This window comes from Epinephelus fuscoguttatus, linkage group LG19 (assembly GCF_011397635.1).
Source record: "Epinephelus fuscoguttatus linkage group LG19, E.fuscoguttatus.final_Chr_v1".
NCBI lineage: Eukaryota > Metazoa > Chordata > Actinopteri > Perciformes > Serranidae > Epinephelus > Epinephelus fuscoguttatus.
In genome coordinates this window covers 20461487-20477336 of record NC_064770.1, presented here as the reverse complement: position 1 = coordinate 20477336, position 15850 = coordinate 20461487, and the positions used below count along the sequence as shown (strand labels likewise).

Here is a 15850-nt window from a genome sequence, read left to right as displayed (position 1 = left end):
TTTTCACTGGTAAATTCTGCCGTCAGTTATAGTATTTACTAGATGTAAAGGCCCAGATACATCAAACTGACATCATAGAACTAGGGATGTCAATATCCGTCCGTTACATCATTTCATATCACCTGTGTTTCTCCGAAAAAATTGCACCCGAACACACCACAAAGACTGCAGATAATGGCCAAATAGTATGTACGTCCTGCACCTGCGTAAGTGTAAATAAATCTATACGGTGGTTTGTTTACTTTCCTCACTTCCGTTTCTTTTCTTGTGCACTGAGCTGAACTGCCAGTCAGTGTAATTTCACTCACTGCCAGGCTCTGCCATCTACGATGCCAACAAGAGCCAATTAGGGCCAACAATACAGGACACACATGCTCACTAACAGTGACCAACGGCCAACCTTCGGCTTGGTGTGTCAGGGCCTTAACTTGAGTTATATGGGTACAAGAACTGCTGGGAGTGAAAAAGCACCTGAACACAGGGAGCAATGGGATCCAAGACCAAATGTGTTAATAAAATGCATGGTGAAGTTACAGATATTTCATACACGAGGCGTAAATAACGCGGTTCTGCCAATCAGCATCTAACCTGTGGTGGACCTGTTCATATGAGTGAGCTGTCACTCTGGTTCTCACTATTAGTGATGACTTCTGGTCTCTATTAACAGAGACTTAAGGGGCCTTAGGGGTCAAATGGCCACACAAACACACTTGTCTTTTTATTTTTTTTAATTTCACGGAAATTGGACCAAATTGAATTTGTTTGTTGGATAAGCGGTCATTTTGTTAATACTGATCAAAGCCTTGAATTGATTTAGATTTAGAGTGTTTTTGGGACTGTAGAGTTTGTATTATTGATGTGGCTCAATGTCAGCCACAACAGTCTCCTCAACAGTTTATCAAAAGACTGTTGTATTTTTGATTGAAGTAGCCCTGCCACAATATGAGGTGTATGAGGACAGGACAGAGTGCAGATAAGGGAGTCCTTAAATTGGTGGGGGAGGCATATACAAGATCACTCTGAGGGAAGAGAGTGAGTGGGGGTGGGGCATGATGAAATGGACAGAGAAAAAGACAGGAAGGGGGTGGGGTGTTAAAGGTGTAAGAGAGAGAGGAGAGAGCAAGGACCTCAAGCTATTGATGGGGAAAGAGGGGAGGGGTGGAATGAGCAAGCGTGTAGGAGCGAGGGCGGGAGGGAGGGGTGTGTGGGCTGAGGCTCCGCTGAATGAGGAAGCAGCAGAGCCATTTTTACTGTTGAGTAACTGCATGCTGGTCTGCCTGTGCTAGAGAGAGGGTGAGAGAGCGAGCCAGAGGAAATAAGTGCTCCTCCTGGATCTTATCGGAGCCCTCTCTCCCCTCTCTCGCCTTCCCCTCTCCGTCTTGCTTTCGGTTTGTGTCAGTTTAAGTTGGGGAGGCCCTGGAGAGGACACAATGGAGCGAAGAGCCTGTGGCAACTGGGCCGTTGTACTGCTGAGAGGGGGATGGGGTAGAGAGAGGACCGGTTCACACAGCTAACAGCCTGCCGGCTGTAGGCTTCCACAGCCTTTCCTTCCCCGGCTGGACCCACTGTTTCCAGGCTGGGGCCTTTTTTGTGGAGCAGCCACCCTCAAACTCCGCTTGGAAGACACTAAGGATTACTCACCGTGTTCTGTTGGATTACATACTGGTGCCTGAAGAACAAATCTCTCCTGTGTTTTGGATGAGAGAAAAAGAGAAAACAAACTTCTGTGTGATTCGTCTTGCCCTTTTTCGGTTTTTGGTTTCTGTTTCTGTTTAGTGGAATTCATAAATGGATTACAAGATGCATGCCAAGTCAAACGATTTGCTGGATTTCCAAAAACTGGACGCCCTTCTGGAAAAAATTGCACATTCAGTCTCTGTGAAAAGGTAATGTTATCTGGTGAGGTAGACTCTCCTACAAAGTTTTCAGACATTTACCAGAGTCACTGAATTTTTTTACAAACATACAAAATATTAACAATTGTAATATATTGTTTAAAAACTTAGAAAAGGGTTAAATCAAAGACAGGCTTGTGTGATGGTTCTTGGGACTATCATGTGGTTAGCAGTATGCGATCTCAAGTTTTATATGGCCCAGAACAACAGTCCAGTTTATGTTTGCTGTATTGAGAATAGTATTGTTATCCAGATTTCAGTCAGAAGCAACGAACCTACCTCCTGGGGAGAGAGGGGGGTGTGGGGGAAGGGGGAGTTCAGAGGAAGAAGGGGGTTGTGTGTGTGGCAGTTGTAGAAATGTCTCCTGATTCCGGGTAGAGTTTGGCTTGCTCATCCTAGCCAGCTGGAAGTTAAACCTGAATGGACTGGCATGATTCTTCCCTTTTCCTGTTTATGATGTGCCTGACTCATGCTTAGTCTACTTGAGTCACTACGTGCGCTCTTGCACTGACTCATGAAGTAAGCCTGTAGTCAATACTAGGGAAACCTGTTTAAGTTTCTGACTTTACGATAAATGGTTGGAATCAATGAATCTTTTTAAATTTTGTTTTTTGTGGTTTTAAGCTGTAGTTGGTGTCTTCTATAGAAATGTTTTGTCACAATTGCTGATACTGTCACTACATCCACACAGTGGTAAATGAGAAAGATAATCTGCCTACTCTATTGCCTTGTAGCGTTTTTAATGGCTTTTACCACGTGTTCAATAACAACCAATCAGTCTCTAATGCAGCTGTTAATCATGTCAGTCACTTCATGAACTGCAGTCAAACTGTCAAACACAGCACTGATCACACATGAATGCAGACTGTTACTGTATCACCTTTTTCTTGCCTCAAATGTTTTCAGAAACATAATTAAGAGTACTTTTAAGCTGTAAAACGAGGAAGTATGTGACCCCGTGGCCATGATGGATACAGTGAGCAATGACCGGAGCAAACTCAAAACTCTTTTTGTGGCTAAACAGCAGTGTCTGAAATTAACTTTTGACTCACCTGCCAAGAGGACTAAACAATGAAAAAAAAAAAAAAATCCACCAGCCAAGTATATTTTTTTTTACTGGCCAAAAAAATAAGTTGCCTTTTTGTGTCACATATACAAATGTTTAAGTACATTTTACCGCGACAATAAGGTATTATATTGAATACAAACTTAAAGTAGTGGTCAGAGCAAAATTAAAAAAAAAAAAAAAAAAAAAAAATCATCGGAACAGCCTCAGTATGTGAATACGTTCCATCTGGTAAGCGGTGATGCAATGTATATGTCTAGGGCTTTCATTATGAAAGGTAAGAACAGAAGAAATGAAGCCCTAATGCGCTGTCATTGACGATGTGGGAGGCAATAGTTTGCAGTCCTGGTTCAGACTACAGAGCCTCCATGTTATTATTTTATTACCATCATAAGTATGGGAGCAACTCATAACCCTCAGCTACCCATTAGCTTAACAGCAGCTAGCAGCAGAATGGCGGCAAGTGATATTTTAGCATATCAGCTGATGTCCCGCTGCAAACAGTGCTGCAAAACTTACAGCGCTTGAGACGGTCAGCTTGCGGCACTGTTAAAACACACATAAACACTTTTGTAGTGTATGTGCGTACGTGAAACTCTGACACTGACAGCAGCGGAGCAGTGTGCCCCTAAATGACACTAAAATGTGATAGACTATTTTGGTACAAACATTTACCCACCAGTGTGGCGGGTAACCCTTGGAGATTTACTTGCCATTTGCATTTGGTGCTTGGCGGATGTTAATTTCAGACCCTGCTAAACAGTTCACTAAAATATGTTTCTGAAAACATATGAAGTGAATATATTTATTATTATAGATAATCTGCACCGTCTGGTTTGACAGTCTGACCACAGTTCACAAGCAGCGATTGACATGATTGGCAGTTGTGTTTAGAGCGTCTTAAGTTCTGACTGGTTGTTTTGAGCCATGGTTGAGTCTTGCAAAAGCCATTAGGGGGAGGAGGAGGAGGTGAAACCTGATTTTTTCTTTTTCTTACAGACTATTTGTCTCATGTGCTCCTGTGTGGATGTTGTGACTGTCTCACAAATTATGACAAAGATCTATCTTTATAAAAGTTACCAACTGCATCTTTAAATACCCACAAGACAGCTGTAAACAAAGCTGCCCAGATTTCTCTGCGCGCTGTAACTGGTAGACCCGAGTTGCACTTCTCTCGTGTTTGTCTATAAACACACTCAAGTCGCACAGGTCATGGTTACTATTGAATTGGTAAGCATCCAAAAGTAGGATCTGGAACCATCGAGAATAAAAATACAGTACACTGGCCAAGAAAGGGAGTGTTGCTATAGAAACCTTGGCAACATTAGTTTTTCTTGAAGCCAAGTTTCAGAGGTACTCAAACAGGGTAGCAACAGACCAATCGCACTCAATACAAGGTGAATAGAGGCAGAATAATTAATGTGCCTTGGAATATTATTAGTGTATAATTCCTTTGGCAGTACCCACACACCTCACACTGTACAATTATGAGAAATGTGGGGAGTTTATTAGTATGCTGAGTGTGTCTATGATATCTGTATAGTTGTGCACAGCACTTTTTTATGCGGCTGTGAGTGTTTGGATTGAATTATAATTGCTGATAATACTTAATGTTAAGATGCTTAATTGATTTTGAATGGAGTAAGCAAGAAATTGCAGTGGGACATGCTCAATTAGGTTTGCTTAACCTTTTCTTAACAGATAATTAGACACATTAATGATGAATTACTTGTTTGACTAATGCTGTCTCTTAATTTGGTTATAAAACACATCAAATAATACATTTAAAGTCGCTGCTCTTGCTCAGCCTATCAGTATTCACAAAACTGAAGGACAAAATTGGATGAAATACTGAAAACTCTTGGAAGCACACCAGCGTTATTGGAGAGCATAACATGCCTTGACACATTGAGTTTACAGTCGGCCTTAAGATTCCGTTGGGTTGTAGTTGAGAGTCTGTGGCTGACCATTGCCCATGATTTTTGGCTTCCCCGATGCAGTTGATACATTAATGGCTGAATAAGCAACAGAGGCTGAGTCTGTGATAGACAGCACTCTGATTGACTGTAGAGCCTGGCAACGATTTTACTCATTTGGTTAGTTTCTCATTATTTTATTCACCTGCACCTTTTGTTTTCTTTATACGCATGTTGGAAGACTACAGGCTGACAGTGCCACTGCAAAGCAAAATGCTGTTTTCCATTGTACTTGGAACTCAGAAAAAAATAACCCCAGACATGGAAAATTGCAAAGTAACAGTCATTCAAGTCAGAAACTATGGCAAGATTCATCTAAACACATCTGACATCAGAGTAATGTGGTGACACACAGTGAACCAGCACAATTACCTGTATCTTTTTTTTTTTTTTTTTTTTTTTTTTTTTAAACTTTATGTAGCTTTTTAATGTAGTGTTTGTGTTGTGGAATGTGCTGTAACATTGAAAATAGGTGCAAACAAGTTTTGCAGCTTTGTGCTGTTGGTTGCATTCAGCAGCTGTTAACACAGTTTCAGCTGTTTGCTATTTAAATGCAAAGATGAGCGAGACAGTTGACTTGTTTTATACACTGTTTCTCTTTGCTAATGGTGCTGTGGTAATCGATGTAGGTCCTCTGTAAATGCTTGTGAAGCTCGGAAACTTGCTGTACAAACATCGGTTTGCTGTGGGTGTCCATGTTTTCCTGAGCAGATGCATTTAGATCAGAAGTCGGGAGTACTGAGTTGGAATTATCAACTCCCGAGTTGAAATGGATTCCAGGGAAACAACACCTTTTACCTTGGCAGTCCTGTTATATGGAAACCGTGTGCCCTCATTGTAGGTTCTGATCACACTCAGGGTATGAAATTAACAAAATATTTTGGGGGCAATTTTGGCCCCCACGGTCTAAACAATGGGGGCATTTTCAAAATGTTTGGGGGCCATCAAAAATTGTAATTATGTTCTAACAATAAGCACATGAAAAGCAAAACCAACTAAGATAGTGTCTTCACTCTTCAGTAGAAACCATTATAAATGAAATAAATAATGGGTTACATAAAGTTATGGTTGCAAAATATCACTGAGATTTCCTATAATTCAACCAGTTTAAATGTGATGATTTAACCATTAATCTACTGATAGCAGTACTAATGTTTCACCACATTACAGTTACTTTTACTGTTAAAAAGGCCAAATTACTATAAATTCCTGAGATGCAATCCTGGAAGTAAGTTAATTTAAAATTTAACATTCATTCTACCTTAATTTTTCATTAATTTGTCATTGTGTAGACACAGATCACTCAAGAAATGGTTAATTTATACTTATGGTACAGCAAAGCCCCCTCCCCTTCTCTGTCAGATTACTCTCATGTAATCAGTGCAATCTTGTTGATTATGTCTGGAAAATGAGTTGTATAAATATAAATACATATAGTTGTTTCGAAAACTTGGGGGCAATTTTGGCCCCCGGAACATGGCTTTTGGGGCATTCTTGGATAAATTGCGGGCCAAATGGCCCGTGGCCCTTGCTAATTTCTGACACTGATCACACTTTTGTATGGTCTGCTATGTGCTTAAACACTCAGATAATTGATGTCCCAGTGATGCACAACAAATATTGCACCAACTCTGCACAATGTCAGTTTATATTTCCTCAACTGCTCAAATTCCAAATGGTCATCAGTTGTCACTTAACCGTACAGACCGCCTCCATCTTTGTCCTTAGAGGTCCTTATCCATTCACCTCATTGGTGTACTTTAGGATAAGAAGAATAAGAACATCAGTGGAATCAAAATTAATTGGTGTGTAATGGCAGATAAAGTAGCATTAGAGTGGACTTGTTCCCAGTAGAAGGTTTGATGGTGGTTTTATGAAAGAGTGAATAAGCAGGGAGTGGTGTTCTTGGCCTTGTCACTGGTGCCATTAATTATTTATTCCTTTGCTTTCAGGCAAAACACAGGCCATCATTCTGACACTTAGTGAGGGCCTCGAGTGGAATCTGCAGGCCTACATTTTTGCCTGAAATTGCCCCCCACCCCCCACTCCCATACATGAATGATTAATAGTTTACTTTCATGGGGGATGCAGACATCTTGCTATTATGTTTTTCTCCCCTTCCAAGTAGGACAGTCACAGTGAAGCTGCATGCAGCACCAGATTTCCTGGTGTGAGATGTGCATCCCCCACCCCAGTAACCAGAGCCACTTCCTCCCCAGAAAACATTCCACAGCAGTCTGCAGTGATGTATGTCCAGGTCAAAGGTCAACTGTTATTCCAGAGCTGGGAGCGATGTAGGACATGCAGCAACAGGAAGTGGACCTCTTGATTGACCTCTGTTGGGGGCTTCTGCAGACTTGATTAGTCTCAAATGCCAACATTGCTCTTTCATCAGGACAGAAAGCCCATAGGATTGGTTTACTAATCTATTGTATAGGCTGGTTGAATATCATTCAAAACCTTGTTAAAGTTACTTTTGACATAAAAATCAGATATTACTCAAGGTTAATTGAAAGCAAAATGATGTTCTTGATGTTTACAAACCTGCAATGCATGTTTCAGAGTATTCTAATGTTGATGGAATTGGGGATCTAAACATATATGTGGTGATTTTAAATCAGCGTTTGTCAGACTGGAGGAATGTCATACTTAAAAGAACCCCACTAGTTGTTGTGTCTGAACTTTAAGAACTAGGAACAATCATAGCTCTTAAAATGCTGTTTTGAAGGGGTTTTTTTAGCTTCCTTTTCAGAGTAGTTACTCTCCCAGCAGAAGAGGAACCATGACTGACATAATTGTACAGTGACTGCTCTCGATATAAGTGGATGGTGATTGGTCATACACAGCCAGTGCAGCAGCAGCTGCCTGTTAGCTGTGGAAACATCAGATGACACAAAACAAAAACAACAGCTCGAAATGAAAAAGAATAGAAGAAAACAGACAAATGGGCTGACAGTGAAGTTGAAAGTGATAGTGCTATATCAACCACTGACCATCTTACAGTAAACCACAGTGTTCATACTGACAGTGCAATTGCAAACATTAAAAAGCCCTTTAAGGTATAAAGTTCTCAGGGAAGCTCCCCAGTGGACAGTTCCTCTCATGGAGTGCCCAGAACCGGTTGGTCTGAAAACCTCTGTTTTTTAACTTGAATGTGATGAGTGCTTTTGAAATATTGACTTTGAAGAATGTTCCTGACTTCACTGCAAAGTTCATGAACCCAAAAGTGTTGACTCCTGAGGCTGCGCTTTCTGGATAGCTTAAATGTATTGGGGTTTGAAGTTCGCAGGTTAAATTAACATTAATTGACCAAAAGGTGTCATTCCTGGTTTTTGTCTAGCATTTACAGAAAATTGCTGATTTTATGGATTGGACAATTATTTAATAGAAAATACTAATTAATTGCTAATGAAAATAATCAGCCCTAGTATTAATTATAGCCCTATCTGTACCAGCATATGTCATTTTTGTTGTAATAACAGACTATCATCGGAGAAAAGAAAAAGAAAAATCAAAATTTTAACTTCACTTTAGTTGGTAATAACTGAATGAGGGTCACATACTAAAATGTAAAGGGAACTAGAAAAAACAGACTCAGCAGGTTCCTTTTTCCAATATTATTTCAACAGCCATCCAAAGAGAAGCCATTACTTCAACCTTGTTCACATAGGTGCAAAAGACCTTAAAACCAACCAAATGACATGCCTGCAGGAGACTGTCCTTACATAACACTGGAACATGATGCACGTACAGGTTGTTAAGCTATGCAAGGGGTTGACTTGACAAACTGCAATAACTAGATCTGACAGAAGAGAATAGAATGAGTTATTAACTTAATGTATAGGTGAAAAGTTTTTTTGGCTCCAGCAATTGTGTGAAAGGCTCTAAATGGCATTCATGTTTGCTGTAGCCTGTCCTTACATGACATTGCAATATGATGCACTTACAGTTTGTGAGGCTACGCAAGAGGCTATGCCTTGGCAAAATTCAATAACTAGATCTGACAGGAGAAAATAGAATAGGGTGTGTACATCATGCGGAGGTGACTCAATTTATAATCACTACCAAAACAGTGTAATCTACAGTCATACTGCCTGCTGCCTCTTACTCTGTCCACAGTGTTTCCTGTGTATGTATTTAGCTGCGCCACTGCTCAATGTTTAGTACTGCCACTATGTGAAAGTCCCCCCTACACCCTTATCATGCTGTTTCTTCTTTAGCAGCCAGAGTCAGGGACAAGCAAGGATTATAACTTGAACACTGCCATAAGGGTGCTCCGATTAATCAGCCACTGATCATTATTGGCCGATATCCATTCTAAGTAGTTTCAAAGATGATCAGATGCAAAAACATGCAAGAAAATTTCTCTACATGCTGCTAAAGTAGCTGCACTGGTTTGGTGGTTTTGACAAAGTGTTACATTGACGGTTTACTTCTAACCTGACGTCCAGCTCACCTGCCTGTCTCGAGTGCAAACACACTGTCCTTCTATTTACTTGCCACACACACTACTACACTGAACTCCTCTGTAGAGGCTGCAATATATTCTGTTGTTTTCTAATAGTTTACATTTTAGAGTATGGGAAGCGTTTTATTATATTTGACATCTACAACTTTACAAGCTGTTTTCACATCAGTGAAGACGTTAAATAGCGCCCAGTGGGGCAAAATAAAACTCATGCACATCTGCACTGCTGCTGGAAGAAATCCAAGGGGAAACACCAGTCTATGATCATCAGTTTTGGGTTTCAGTGAGGTTTAACTCCGTACATGACTGTGTTTTCATTAGGATTTAGACAGTAATCGACGTATCTTAACATTAATGAAAACCTTTTGCATGTCATTATAATGGTTTCTGGGGAGCAAAGAGAGAATGGAAGGGATTTCTTGAAAACATGCCTCTCAAAGTGTGTATTTTTCAAGCGATCCTGCCATCATTAAGAGTTTATCATCATAGTAACACATGCTCTTGATGAATTTAGCATGTTAGGACCTTTTTCACAGTAGACATTTTGACTTGTATTAGTAGGAAAAGCACAGGTGAAATTGTTAACATTGGCGATGGCTCAGTTCCATTAAGTGTCTTAGTAAGCTAATTAAGTGAGCCAGCATGCACAATACCATGGCTTATCCTAAGTAGAATGCAGCTATCATTTAGTTATTATTATATCATTATATCAGTTATTGAATATGCTTGTGCTTTTCCCACTATGATGTGTCTAGATATCGGCTTAAACCCGTCTCCCTTGTCATCACAGGCAATGTGGGATTGTCTTGCACCTCAGTATTTTTCACAAATAGATTATCTGTGCATGAAAGACAGATACAGACAAACATCAGATAACAAAGTCTGACAAATTGGAAAGCCAAGGTGTTATTTGGGAGTATCGTCTCTGTAGATGTATACCTGCTCTACAGATGTCTGAATCCTACAGGAGGCATCGTTCATGCTTCCTCATTTATTGCATCTGTCTCTGTGTTCCCAGAAGAGTGTTTACACTTGTCATCATTGCTGTGCTGTAATGTCAGTGACTGTTGGTCTGAGTGCTTGTTGCTGATTTTAATAAGCTGTTGAGGACTATCTGGTGGTATTTGTGCATGTATATGATGAGACTTTGCTCTATGTAGCACTGGAGGCCAGCTGGACCAGGCTTATATTGTGGCTACTTTTTTTTGACTTTGTCCTTGTGGAAGACGTCTATAGTGCCGGCTGTTAATGTCGTACATGTGTCTGTCTGTCTGCCTGGTGCCCCCAGCCATCTGTACTGCTCCTGCCTGTGTTTCTGGTAAATGCTGTTACACTTCATACAGGCTGCTTCTTCTGTGTCCCCAGGAGGCATTGATTCAGAGTAGCACAACACATTTCCGTGGAAGTCATTCACTGTCAGCATCCTTCTAGACTTTGTCAACAACTAAAATAGTCTACTAGCTGCAGTGTTTTAACAGAACAAGGAATTTGCGTTTAATTACCACCTTTACCCCCAGCAGTATCTGTCACATTTCAATCTTAACAAAAGGCTCTTTGCAGTTGACACATGTATTTCAGACTGCAGCAGACACACTGATACAATGGTAGTCCACACAAAGTAACCAGAAAAATAGAAACTCTGATATGCTGTAATACAGTACGATATCGCTGCAATATACTGCAATACATTGTAAATAATTTAGTAACACATTTGAGGCTGTTGGCTACTTGGTGTTGGATGAAACTGCATTATATTGAGATGGGTTTGCAACACTTCATTTCCAGTTACACATATAAAAGACCAAAATATTAGAAAGACTACAAAATAATTCTGAATTTCTAAAAAATGACAATCACAGGGAGTATTTATTACAGGATCGTTGTATTGGTTTGCATTCAAATGTACTGGAGTCCTTCAGTGTATGGGTTTTATAAGCAATTTTGCTTTTAAGGGGTGATATGGTAACAAATACAACAAATGAATCTGTGTTGCCTTAGTCTCTATATACAGACTCTACATTCAGTGAATGTAGAGTCTGTAGGCAAACCCCGGAGATGTTGTCTCTGGAAGGAGAGCGGAAGAGCCCTGGTTCCCTGTGCTAGGCTGTTTGTAGTCCGGGTGATATTGATCAATTACGTTTGAGCCAGTTGCAGTTGTTTCCAAGTTAAACGCTCCGTGCGGTGAACTAACGAGGCGGAACATAATTGCGTTACTGTAAACTCTGAATTCTAGATGTTCTCTGACATTTATCCTAATGATATGAGGCGGTCTTTGTGGAGAAAAAGCTTGTTTAGTGGACTAACTTTGCACTTGAAAGGATGCCTGTTCAATTAAGTTTTAACAGGTCTGACGCTACGGCTGTATCTAGGCTAACAGCTAACATGCTAACTATTATTTCTATGTCACTAGTGACTTGAAACAAATTTAGGACGATAGCAGACAGGTTGAAATAAACCGAAATTTCCCTTTCATGTCATAGAAAATGCTAGATAATGTGTTTCCCCACTGACCCCTTTTTTTTCTTTTTTTATGTGGGGGGAAAAAAGGAGTATTTAGTGTTAAAAATGATAAAATTACAAACACTTTTTACAGCCTGAAAGCTTGTCACGTTGGCATTGACAGCAGTGTTTCTTCCTAATAACTCACCTAAATGTTGTCATTCTAGTTTGGTGGGGTCAGCTGTTTCTGTGTTGCATAAGACTAGAATAACAGCTCCTTAATGTTGACCCTGGACAGTTTGTTTGTCCTGTGTGTCCCATTGAAAACACTGCACGTAAACACTTTTTTTGAGGGGAGGGCCTTAACTGCCCTTACTACTACCTTGTCCTGCTTTTACCTCAGGTTGCATTTTGTAGCTCTCCTCTGGATTCTCTGAACTACAGTCGACATTGCTGTAGTCTGTTTTCTCTTTCTCTCCCTCTCTAGTGGTCATCTCTTTGAGCTGCATCACTTTCCATACATTTTACAAATCAAGCAGCTCATTCGATCGTTGTTAAGTTTGAACCATGAATGTATTGCGAACCAGTTGTCTTTGGACTGCTGCTTCACCTTAGTGAAGCTTTGCCTGTCATAGTAGCCTATGGATTAACATTGATAACTTTGATATCACTGGGACGGCCATTTATGTTGGTCCTTTCGGGTTCTGCCAGTGTGCCATCATGCATACTTTCAACTTCACATCCTTGAAACCTGTCTGTATATGGGAGTGAGAGCTGCTGCTACAGCAGTCGGGGCTTGTAGGGAGAAAGAGAGAGCGCCAGGTGTGTTGTCCAGGGTGGAAGTTGGTCTGTCTGATACAGCCTTTAGGCCATAGACTTTATATAAAAATATATCTCCACTTGTGCCGCTGCACATAAGTGAAGTTAAAATATCTTAGATATGGCCACTGCCATCTTGCTCTGGTGACGTCACTTGGAGCCAGAGTCTGCAAAGTGGCAATCTCTGTGGTATCAAGTTTCCTGCCCATACACGCATCTGATCAAACGGCACTGAATGTGGGTCCACTGATTGGCTCACACTGTTCCTAATCATGTTGTAAACTCCCTAGAAAAATGAAAAATATTATGTATAAAGTGCCACCAGATCGCAGGAGCTACGTTTGAAGTACTGCATGAAAGTAGTATGAAGGTAATTTCACAGGACACAAAAAATAGAAAAGTACAGAGGGAATGAGAAATGTGTGTGCCTAATGTTGTCTCTTTCAAATAAAGCTGGTACCCTCTGTAGTTGTACAAGTAAAGTCCCAGCTACTATTTGTGAATTTTATTCCTTTTATCCCTCTCCATCATGAAGAATTACGTTCTTTGCTAGCTTGATGCTAATGGCAGTACCTTGTTGCTGAAGTGCTTCTGCTATTTCATGCCAGCATTTTTCTTTTTTCACTCTGTTGTGGTAGTCCCAAGGGGAAATATCAGAAAGGCTGCTGTGTCAGGCTACAATCAGGCTGATATCATGTAGTCTGAACCCAGCATAAGGTTGATTAGTATAAAATATTGCTAAATTATTGTTTAATCTCCTTTTAAATCCAATTCAGCACAGCTTTGAAATATTCAAGTGTATTTTCAGCAATGTTACCCAGCTTTAAAGTTTTGTTGTATTGAGCTGGAAATAAGCCCAACATGCACATTCGTGCCTCTGGCCAAGACAAGTTCAGAGTTTGTTTATTTTGGTCTTATTTGTGAGGTCTTTTTCCTTCCAGCCACAAAAGTACCATCTGTGTTAAACTGGTAGTGTTTCTTTTCATGTGTTGTCATTCAACATATTGGTCAGTTAGTCAGATTCTCCACTGTGTTCAAGTGCCTCGGGCCAAGGCAGCGATCATGTGGTGCACAAACTGCTTCCCTCTTCTCAGAAAGTGACTCATCAAGAATGAGATTACTCACAGATCTATACTGTGGTGTGTGTTTATCTTTCAGGCCCCGTTGTGGGGGTGGATTTCAGTGTGCGAGACCCGGAGACTAACTTGTTTCTGATAAAAGCCTGAATTCACAACCTTATGATCAGTGTTTTTTTTTTTTTTTAGAGAAGTCTATTTTTAGTATTCCCAGCTTATTATATGGCCTTGTTGTTTTAACAGCCTTTGTGTGTATCTTGAATGTGATGTCCCTGACTGCCTGGGAGAGGACATAATGTAGGACTGAGCTCTGCAGAGTGGAACACACAGTCCCCCAGCTGCCAGATGACGCTGACTCCCCCTCACCCTCCACCCCTACCCACCCACATCCCTAAACACTCCCAGGTCCTTCCAGAGTGGGAAGACAAAGATCTACTAAAAGCGCACAAACACATGCCAGAGCCAAAGCTAAACCTCTGAGCTCTTCTGAATACAGCGCACTCATATTTTTCAATTAACATTCGTAGTAGGATGATATTAACTTTTATATCTTACACCATAATTACATGCATGCGGTTCTAACCTTTTGTAAGCGTTCTGTGTGTGTATATAGATTTTTTTTGCAAAGTAGAAATGAGTTTCTCTTTTTAGCACCTTGAAGCACACACAGTTCCCCTGCTGCCAGTTCAATTGAAATGTACATCAGTAAGTTGTAAAGCTGTCATGGTTCAAGTATTTTTTTCCACTCGCCACAGGGTGGGGTTCACGATCCGGTGCACACAGCTGCACGCAGAATACAGAGTATGTATGTTGAGGCATCTAATATAGAACCAAAGTTCACAAGCACTGCCTTGAAATTCCTAGCTGTACGCCATTAGCAACAAATGCTGAGGTTAGCACAACAAACTGGTTGACGTGTGAGTTAGTGACAGTGGCGATCGCGAATGAAACGCCGCAGCAGGAAGACCCGCTAGTGGGTTCCGGGTCAGCTACAACAACAGAAAGAGAATTGTGTAGAAGACAAGGATGGTGTGTCAGCATTTCTCCACCGTTATCGTGTCTGTGGATGGAGGCACATCCCAACACGCTAACGCACATTTCATGGCATCACCCAGATGTGTCGAATACTGGGATGATAAATGTTTGGGTGCTATGAATGTTCTGTCGGCAGCTGTTCTCAAATACTACTGGGCCAATCAGCCTAGTATTTTGTGTGCAGATTTATGACTATACTAAATACCTCTTACAGTTGCAGTGATTCACAGTTGTTGAAAAACCTTTTTTATTGACTCTTTCATACCGTCACTGACTGCTGACCCCTCTGAACCAGCCGGTAGGGGCTGCAGTTCCAGAAGCCGGCTCAGCTAACAACAAGTCTTACCCAGTCTATTGCAGGCCATATTTTGCCCTTTGTAGTGGCTCAAAAATTGACATCCACAGAAAAGTTAGGTCTCATTTCAAATCACAGCATCGCAGATTAAATCCAGACTCAATGTGTTATGATCCACCAAAGTCAGGCACCGTACAAAATTAATAACTCTGCTGTTTGTGTTATTTTTCACCGCCATTTTAGCTGTAAGGAAGCCGGGAGGGACAGCTGCATTCGGTCTGGCATGGTTGAGACCTGGTTTTGTTCTGTCTAGGGCTGCCACTAACGATTATTTTCATTCTCGACTAATCTGTCGATTATTTCTTCGATTAGTCGACTAATCATTTCATCGAAAAATGTGTTAAAATGTTGAAAAATGTCGGTCTGTCTCGCCCAAACCCCAAAATTACGTCATCTAATGTTTTGTTTCGTACACACGCCAAAGGGTTTTAGTTCACTGTCACGGGAGAGTGTGTAAAGCTGCCAATATCTGAACGTAAAAAGCTGCAGTAAGAGTATTTTGGGGTACTTTTATAGTGCTTTTCTATGAAAAATGACTCAAACCATGTTGGTGAAAGCTGTGGCTGGAGACAGCTGTAGCCTGAGACATAATGTTATCTGATTGTCCCTCCATCTGTCTGTACATCCATATGTACGAGCGTACGTCCCATTCTCATGAACTTGATCTCTCAAGAATGCCTTGAGGGAATTTCCTCAAATTTGGCACAGACAACACATAACG

General features: G+C 40.8%; 1 protein-coding gene across 4 annotated transcripts in view; it reads left to right on the top strand.

Moving 5' to 3' along the window:
- Positions 1-15850, top strand: part of brd4 (bromodomain containing 4) — a 42143-nt gene that overhangs the window by 7254 nt on the left and 19039 nt on the right. For 3 of the 4 annotated variants that reach the window (XM_049561790.1, XM_049561791.1, XM_049561789.1), the window contains exon 1: positions 1259-1886. The exons of the other annotated variant lie outside the window; for it this stretch is intronic. In XM_049561790.1, coding sequence (XP_049417747.1) covers positions 1789-1886 — 98 coding nt within the window. In that variant the 5' untranslated portion in view covers positions 1259-1788. Of the gene's footprint in view, positions 1-1258; positions 1887-15850 lie in introns of those variants that run through there. 4 annotated transcript variants of the gene reach the window in all.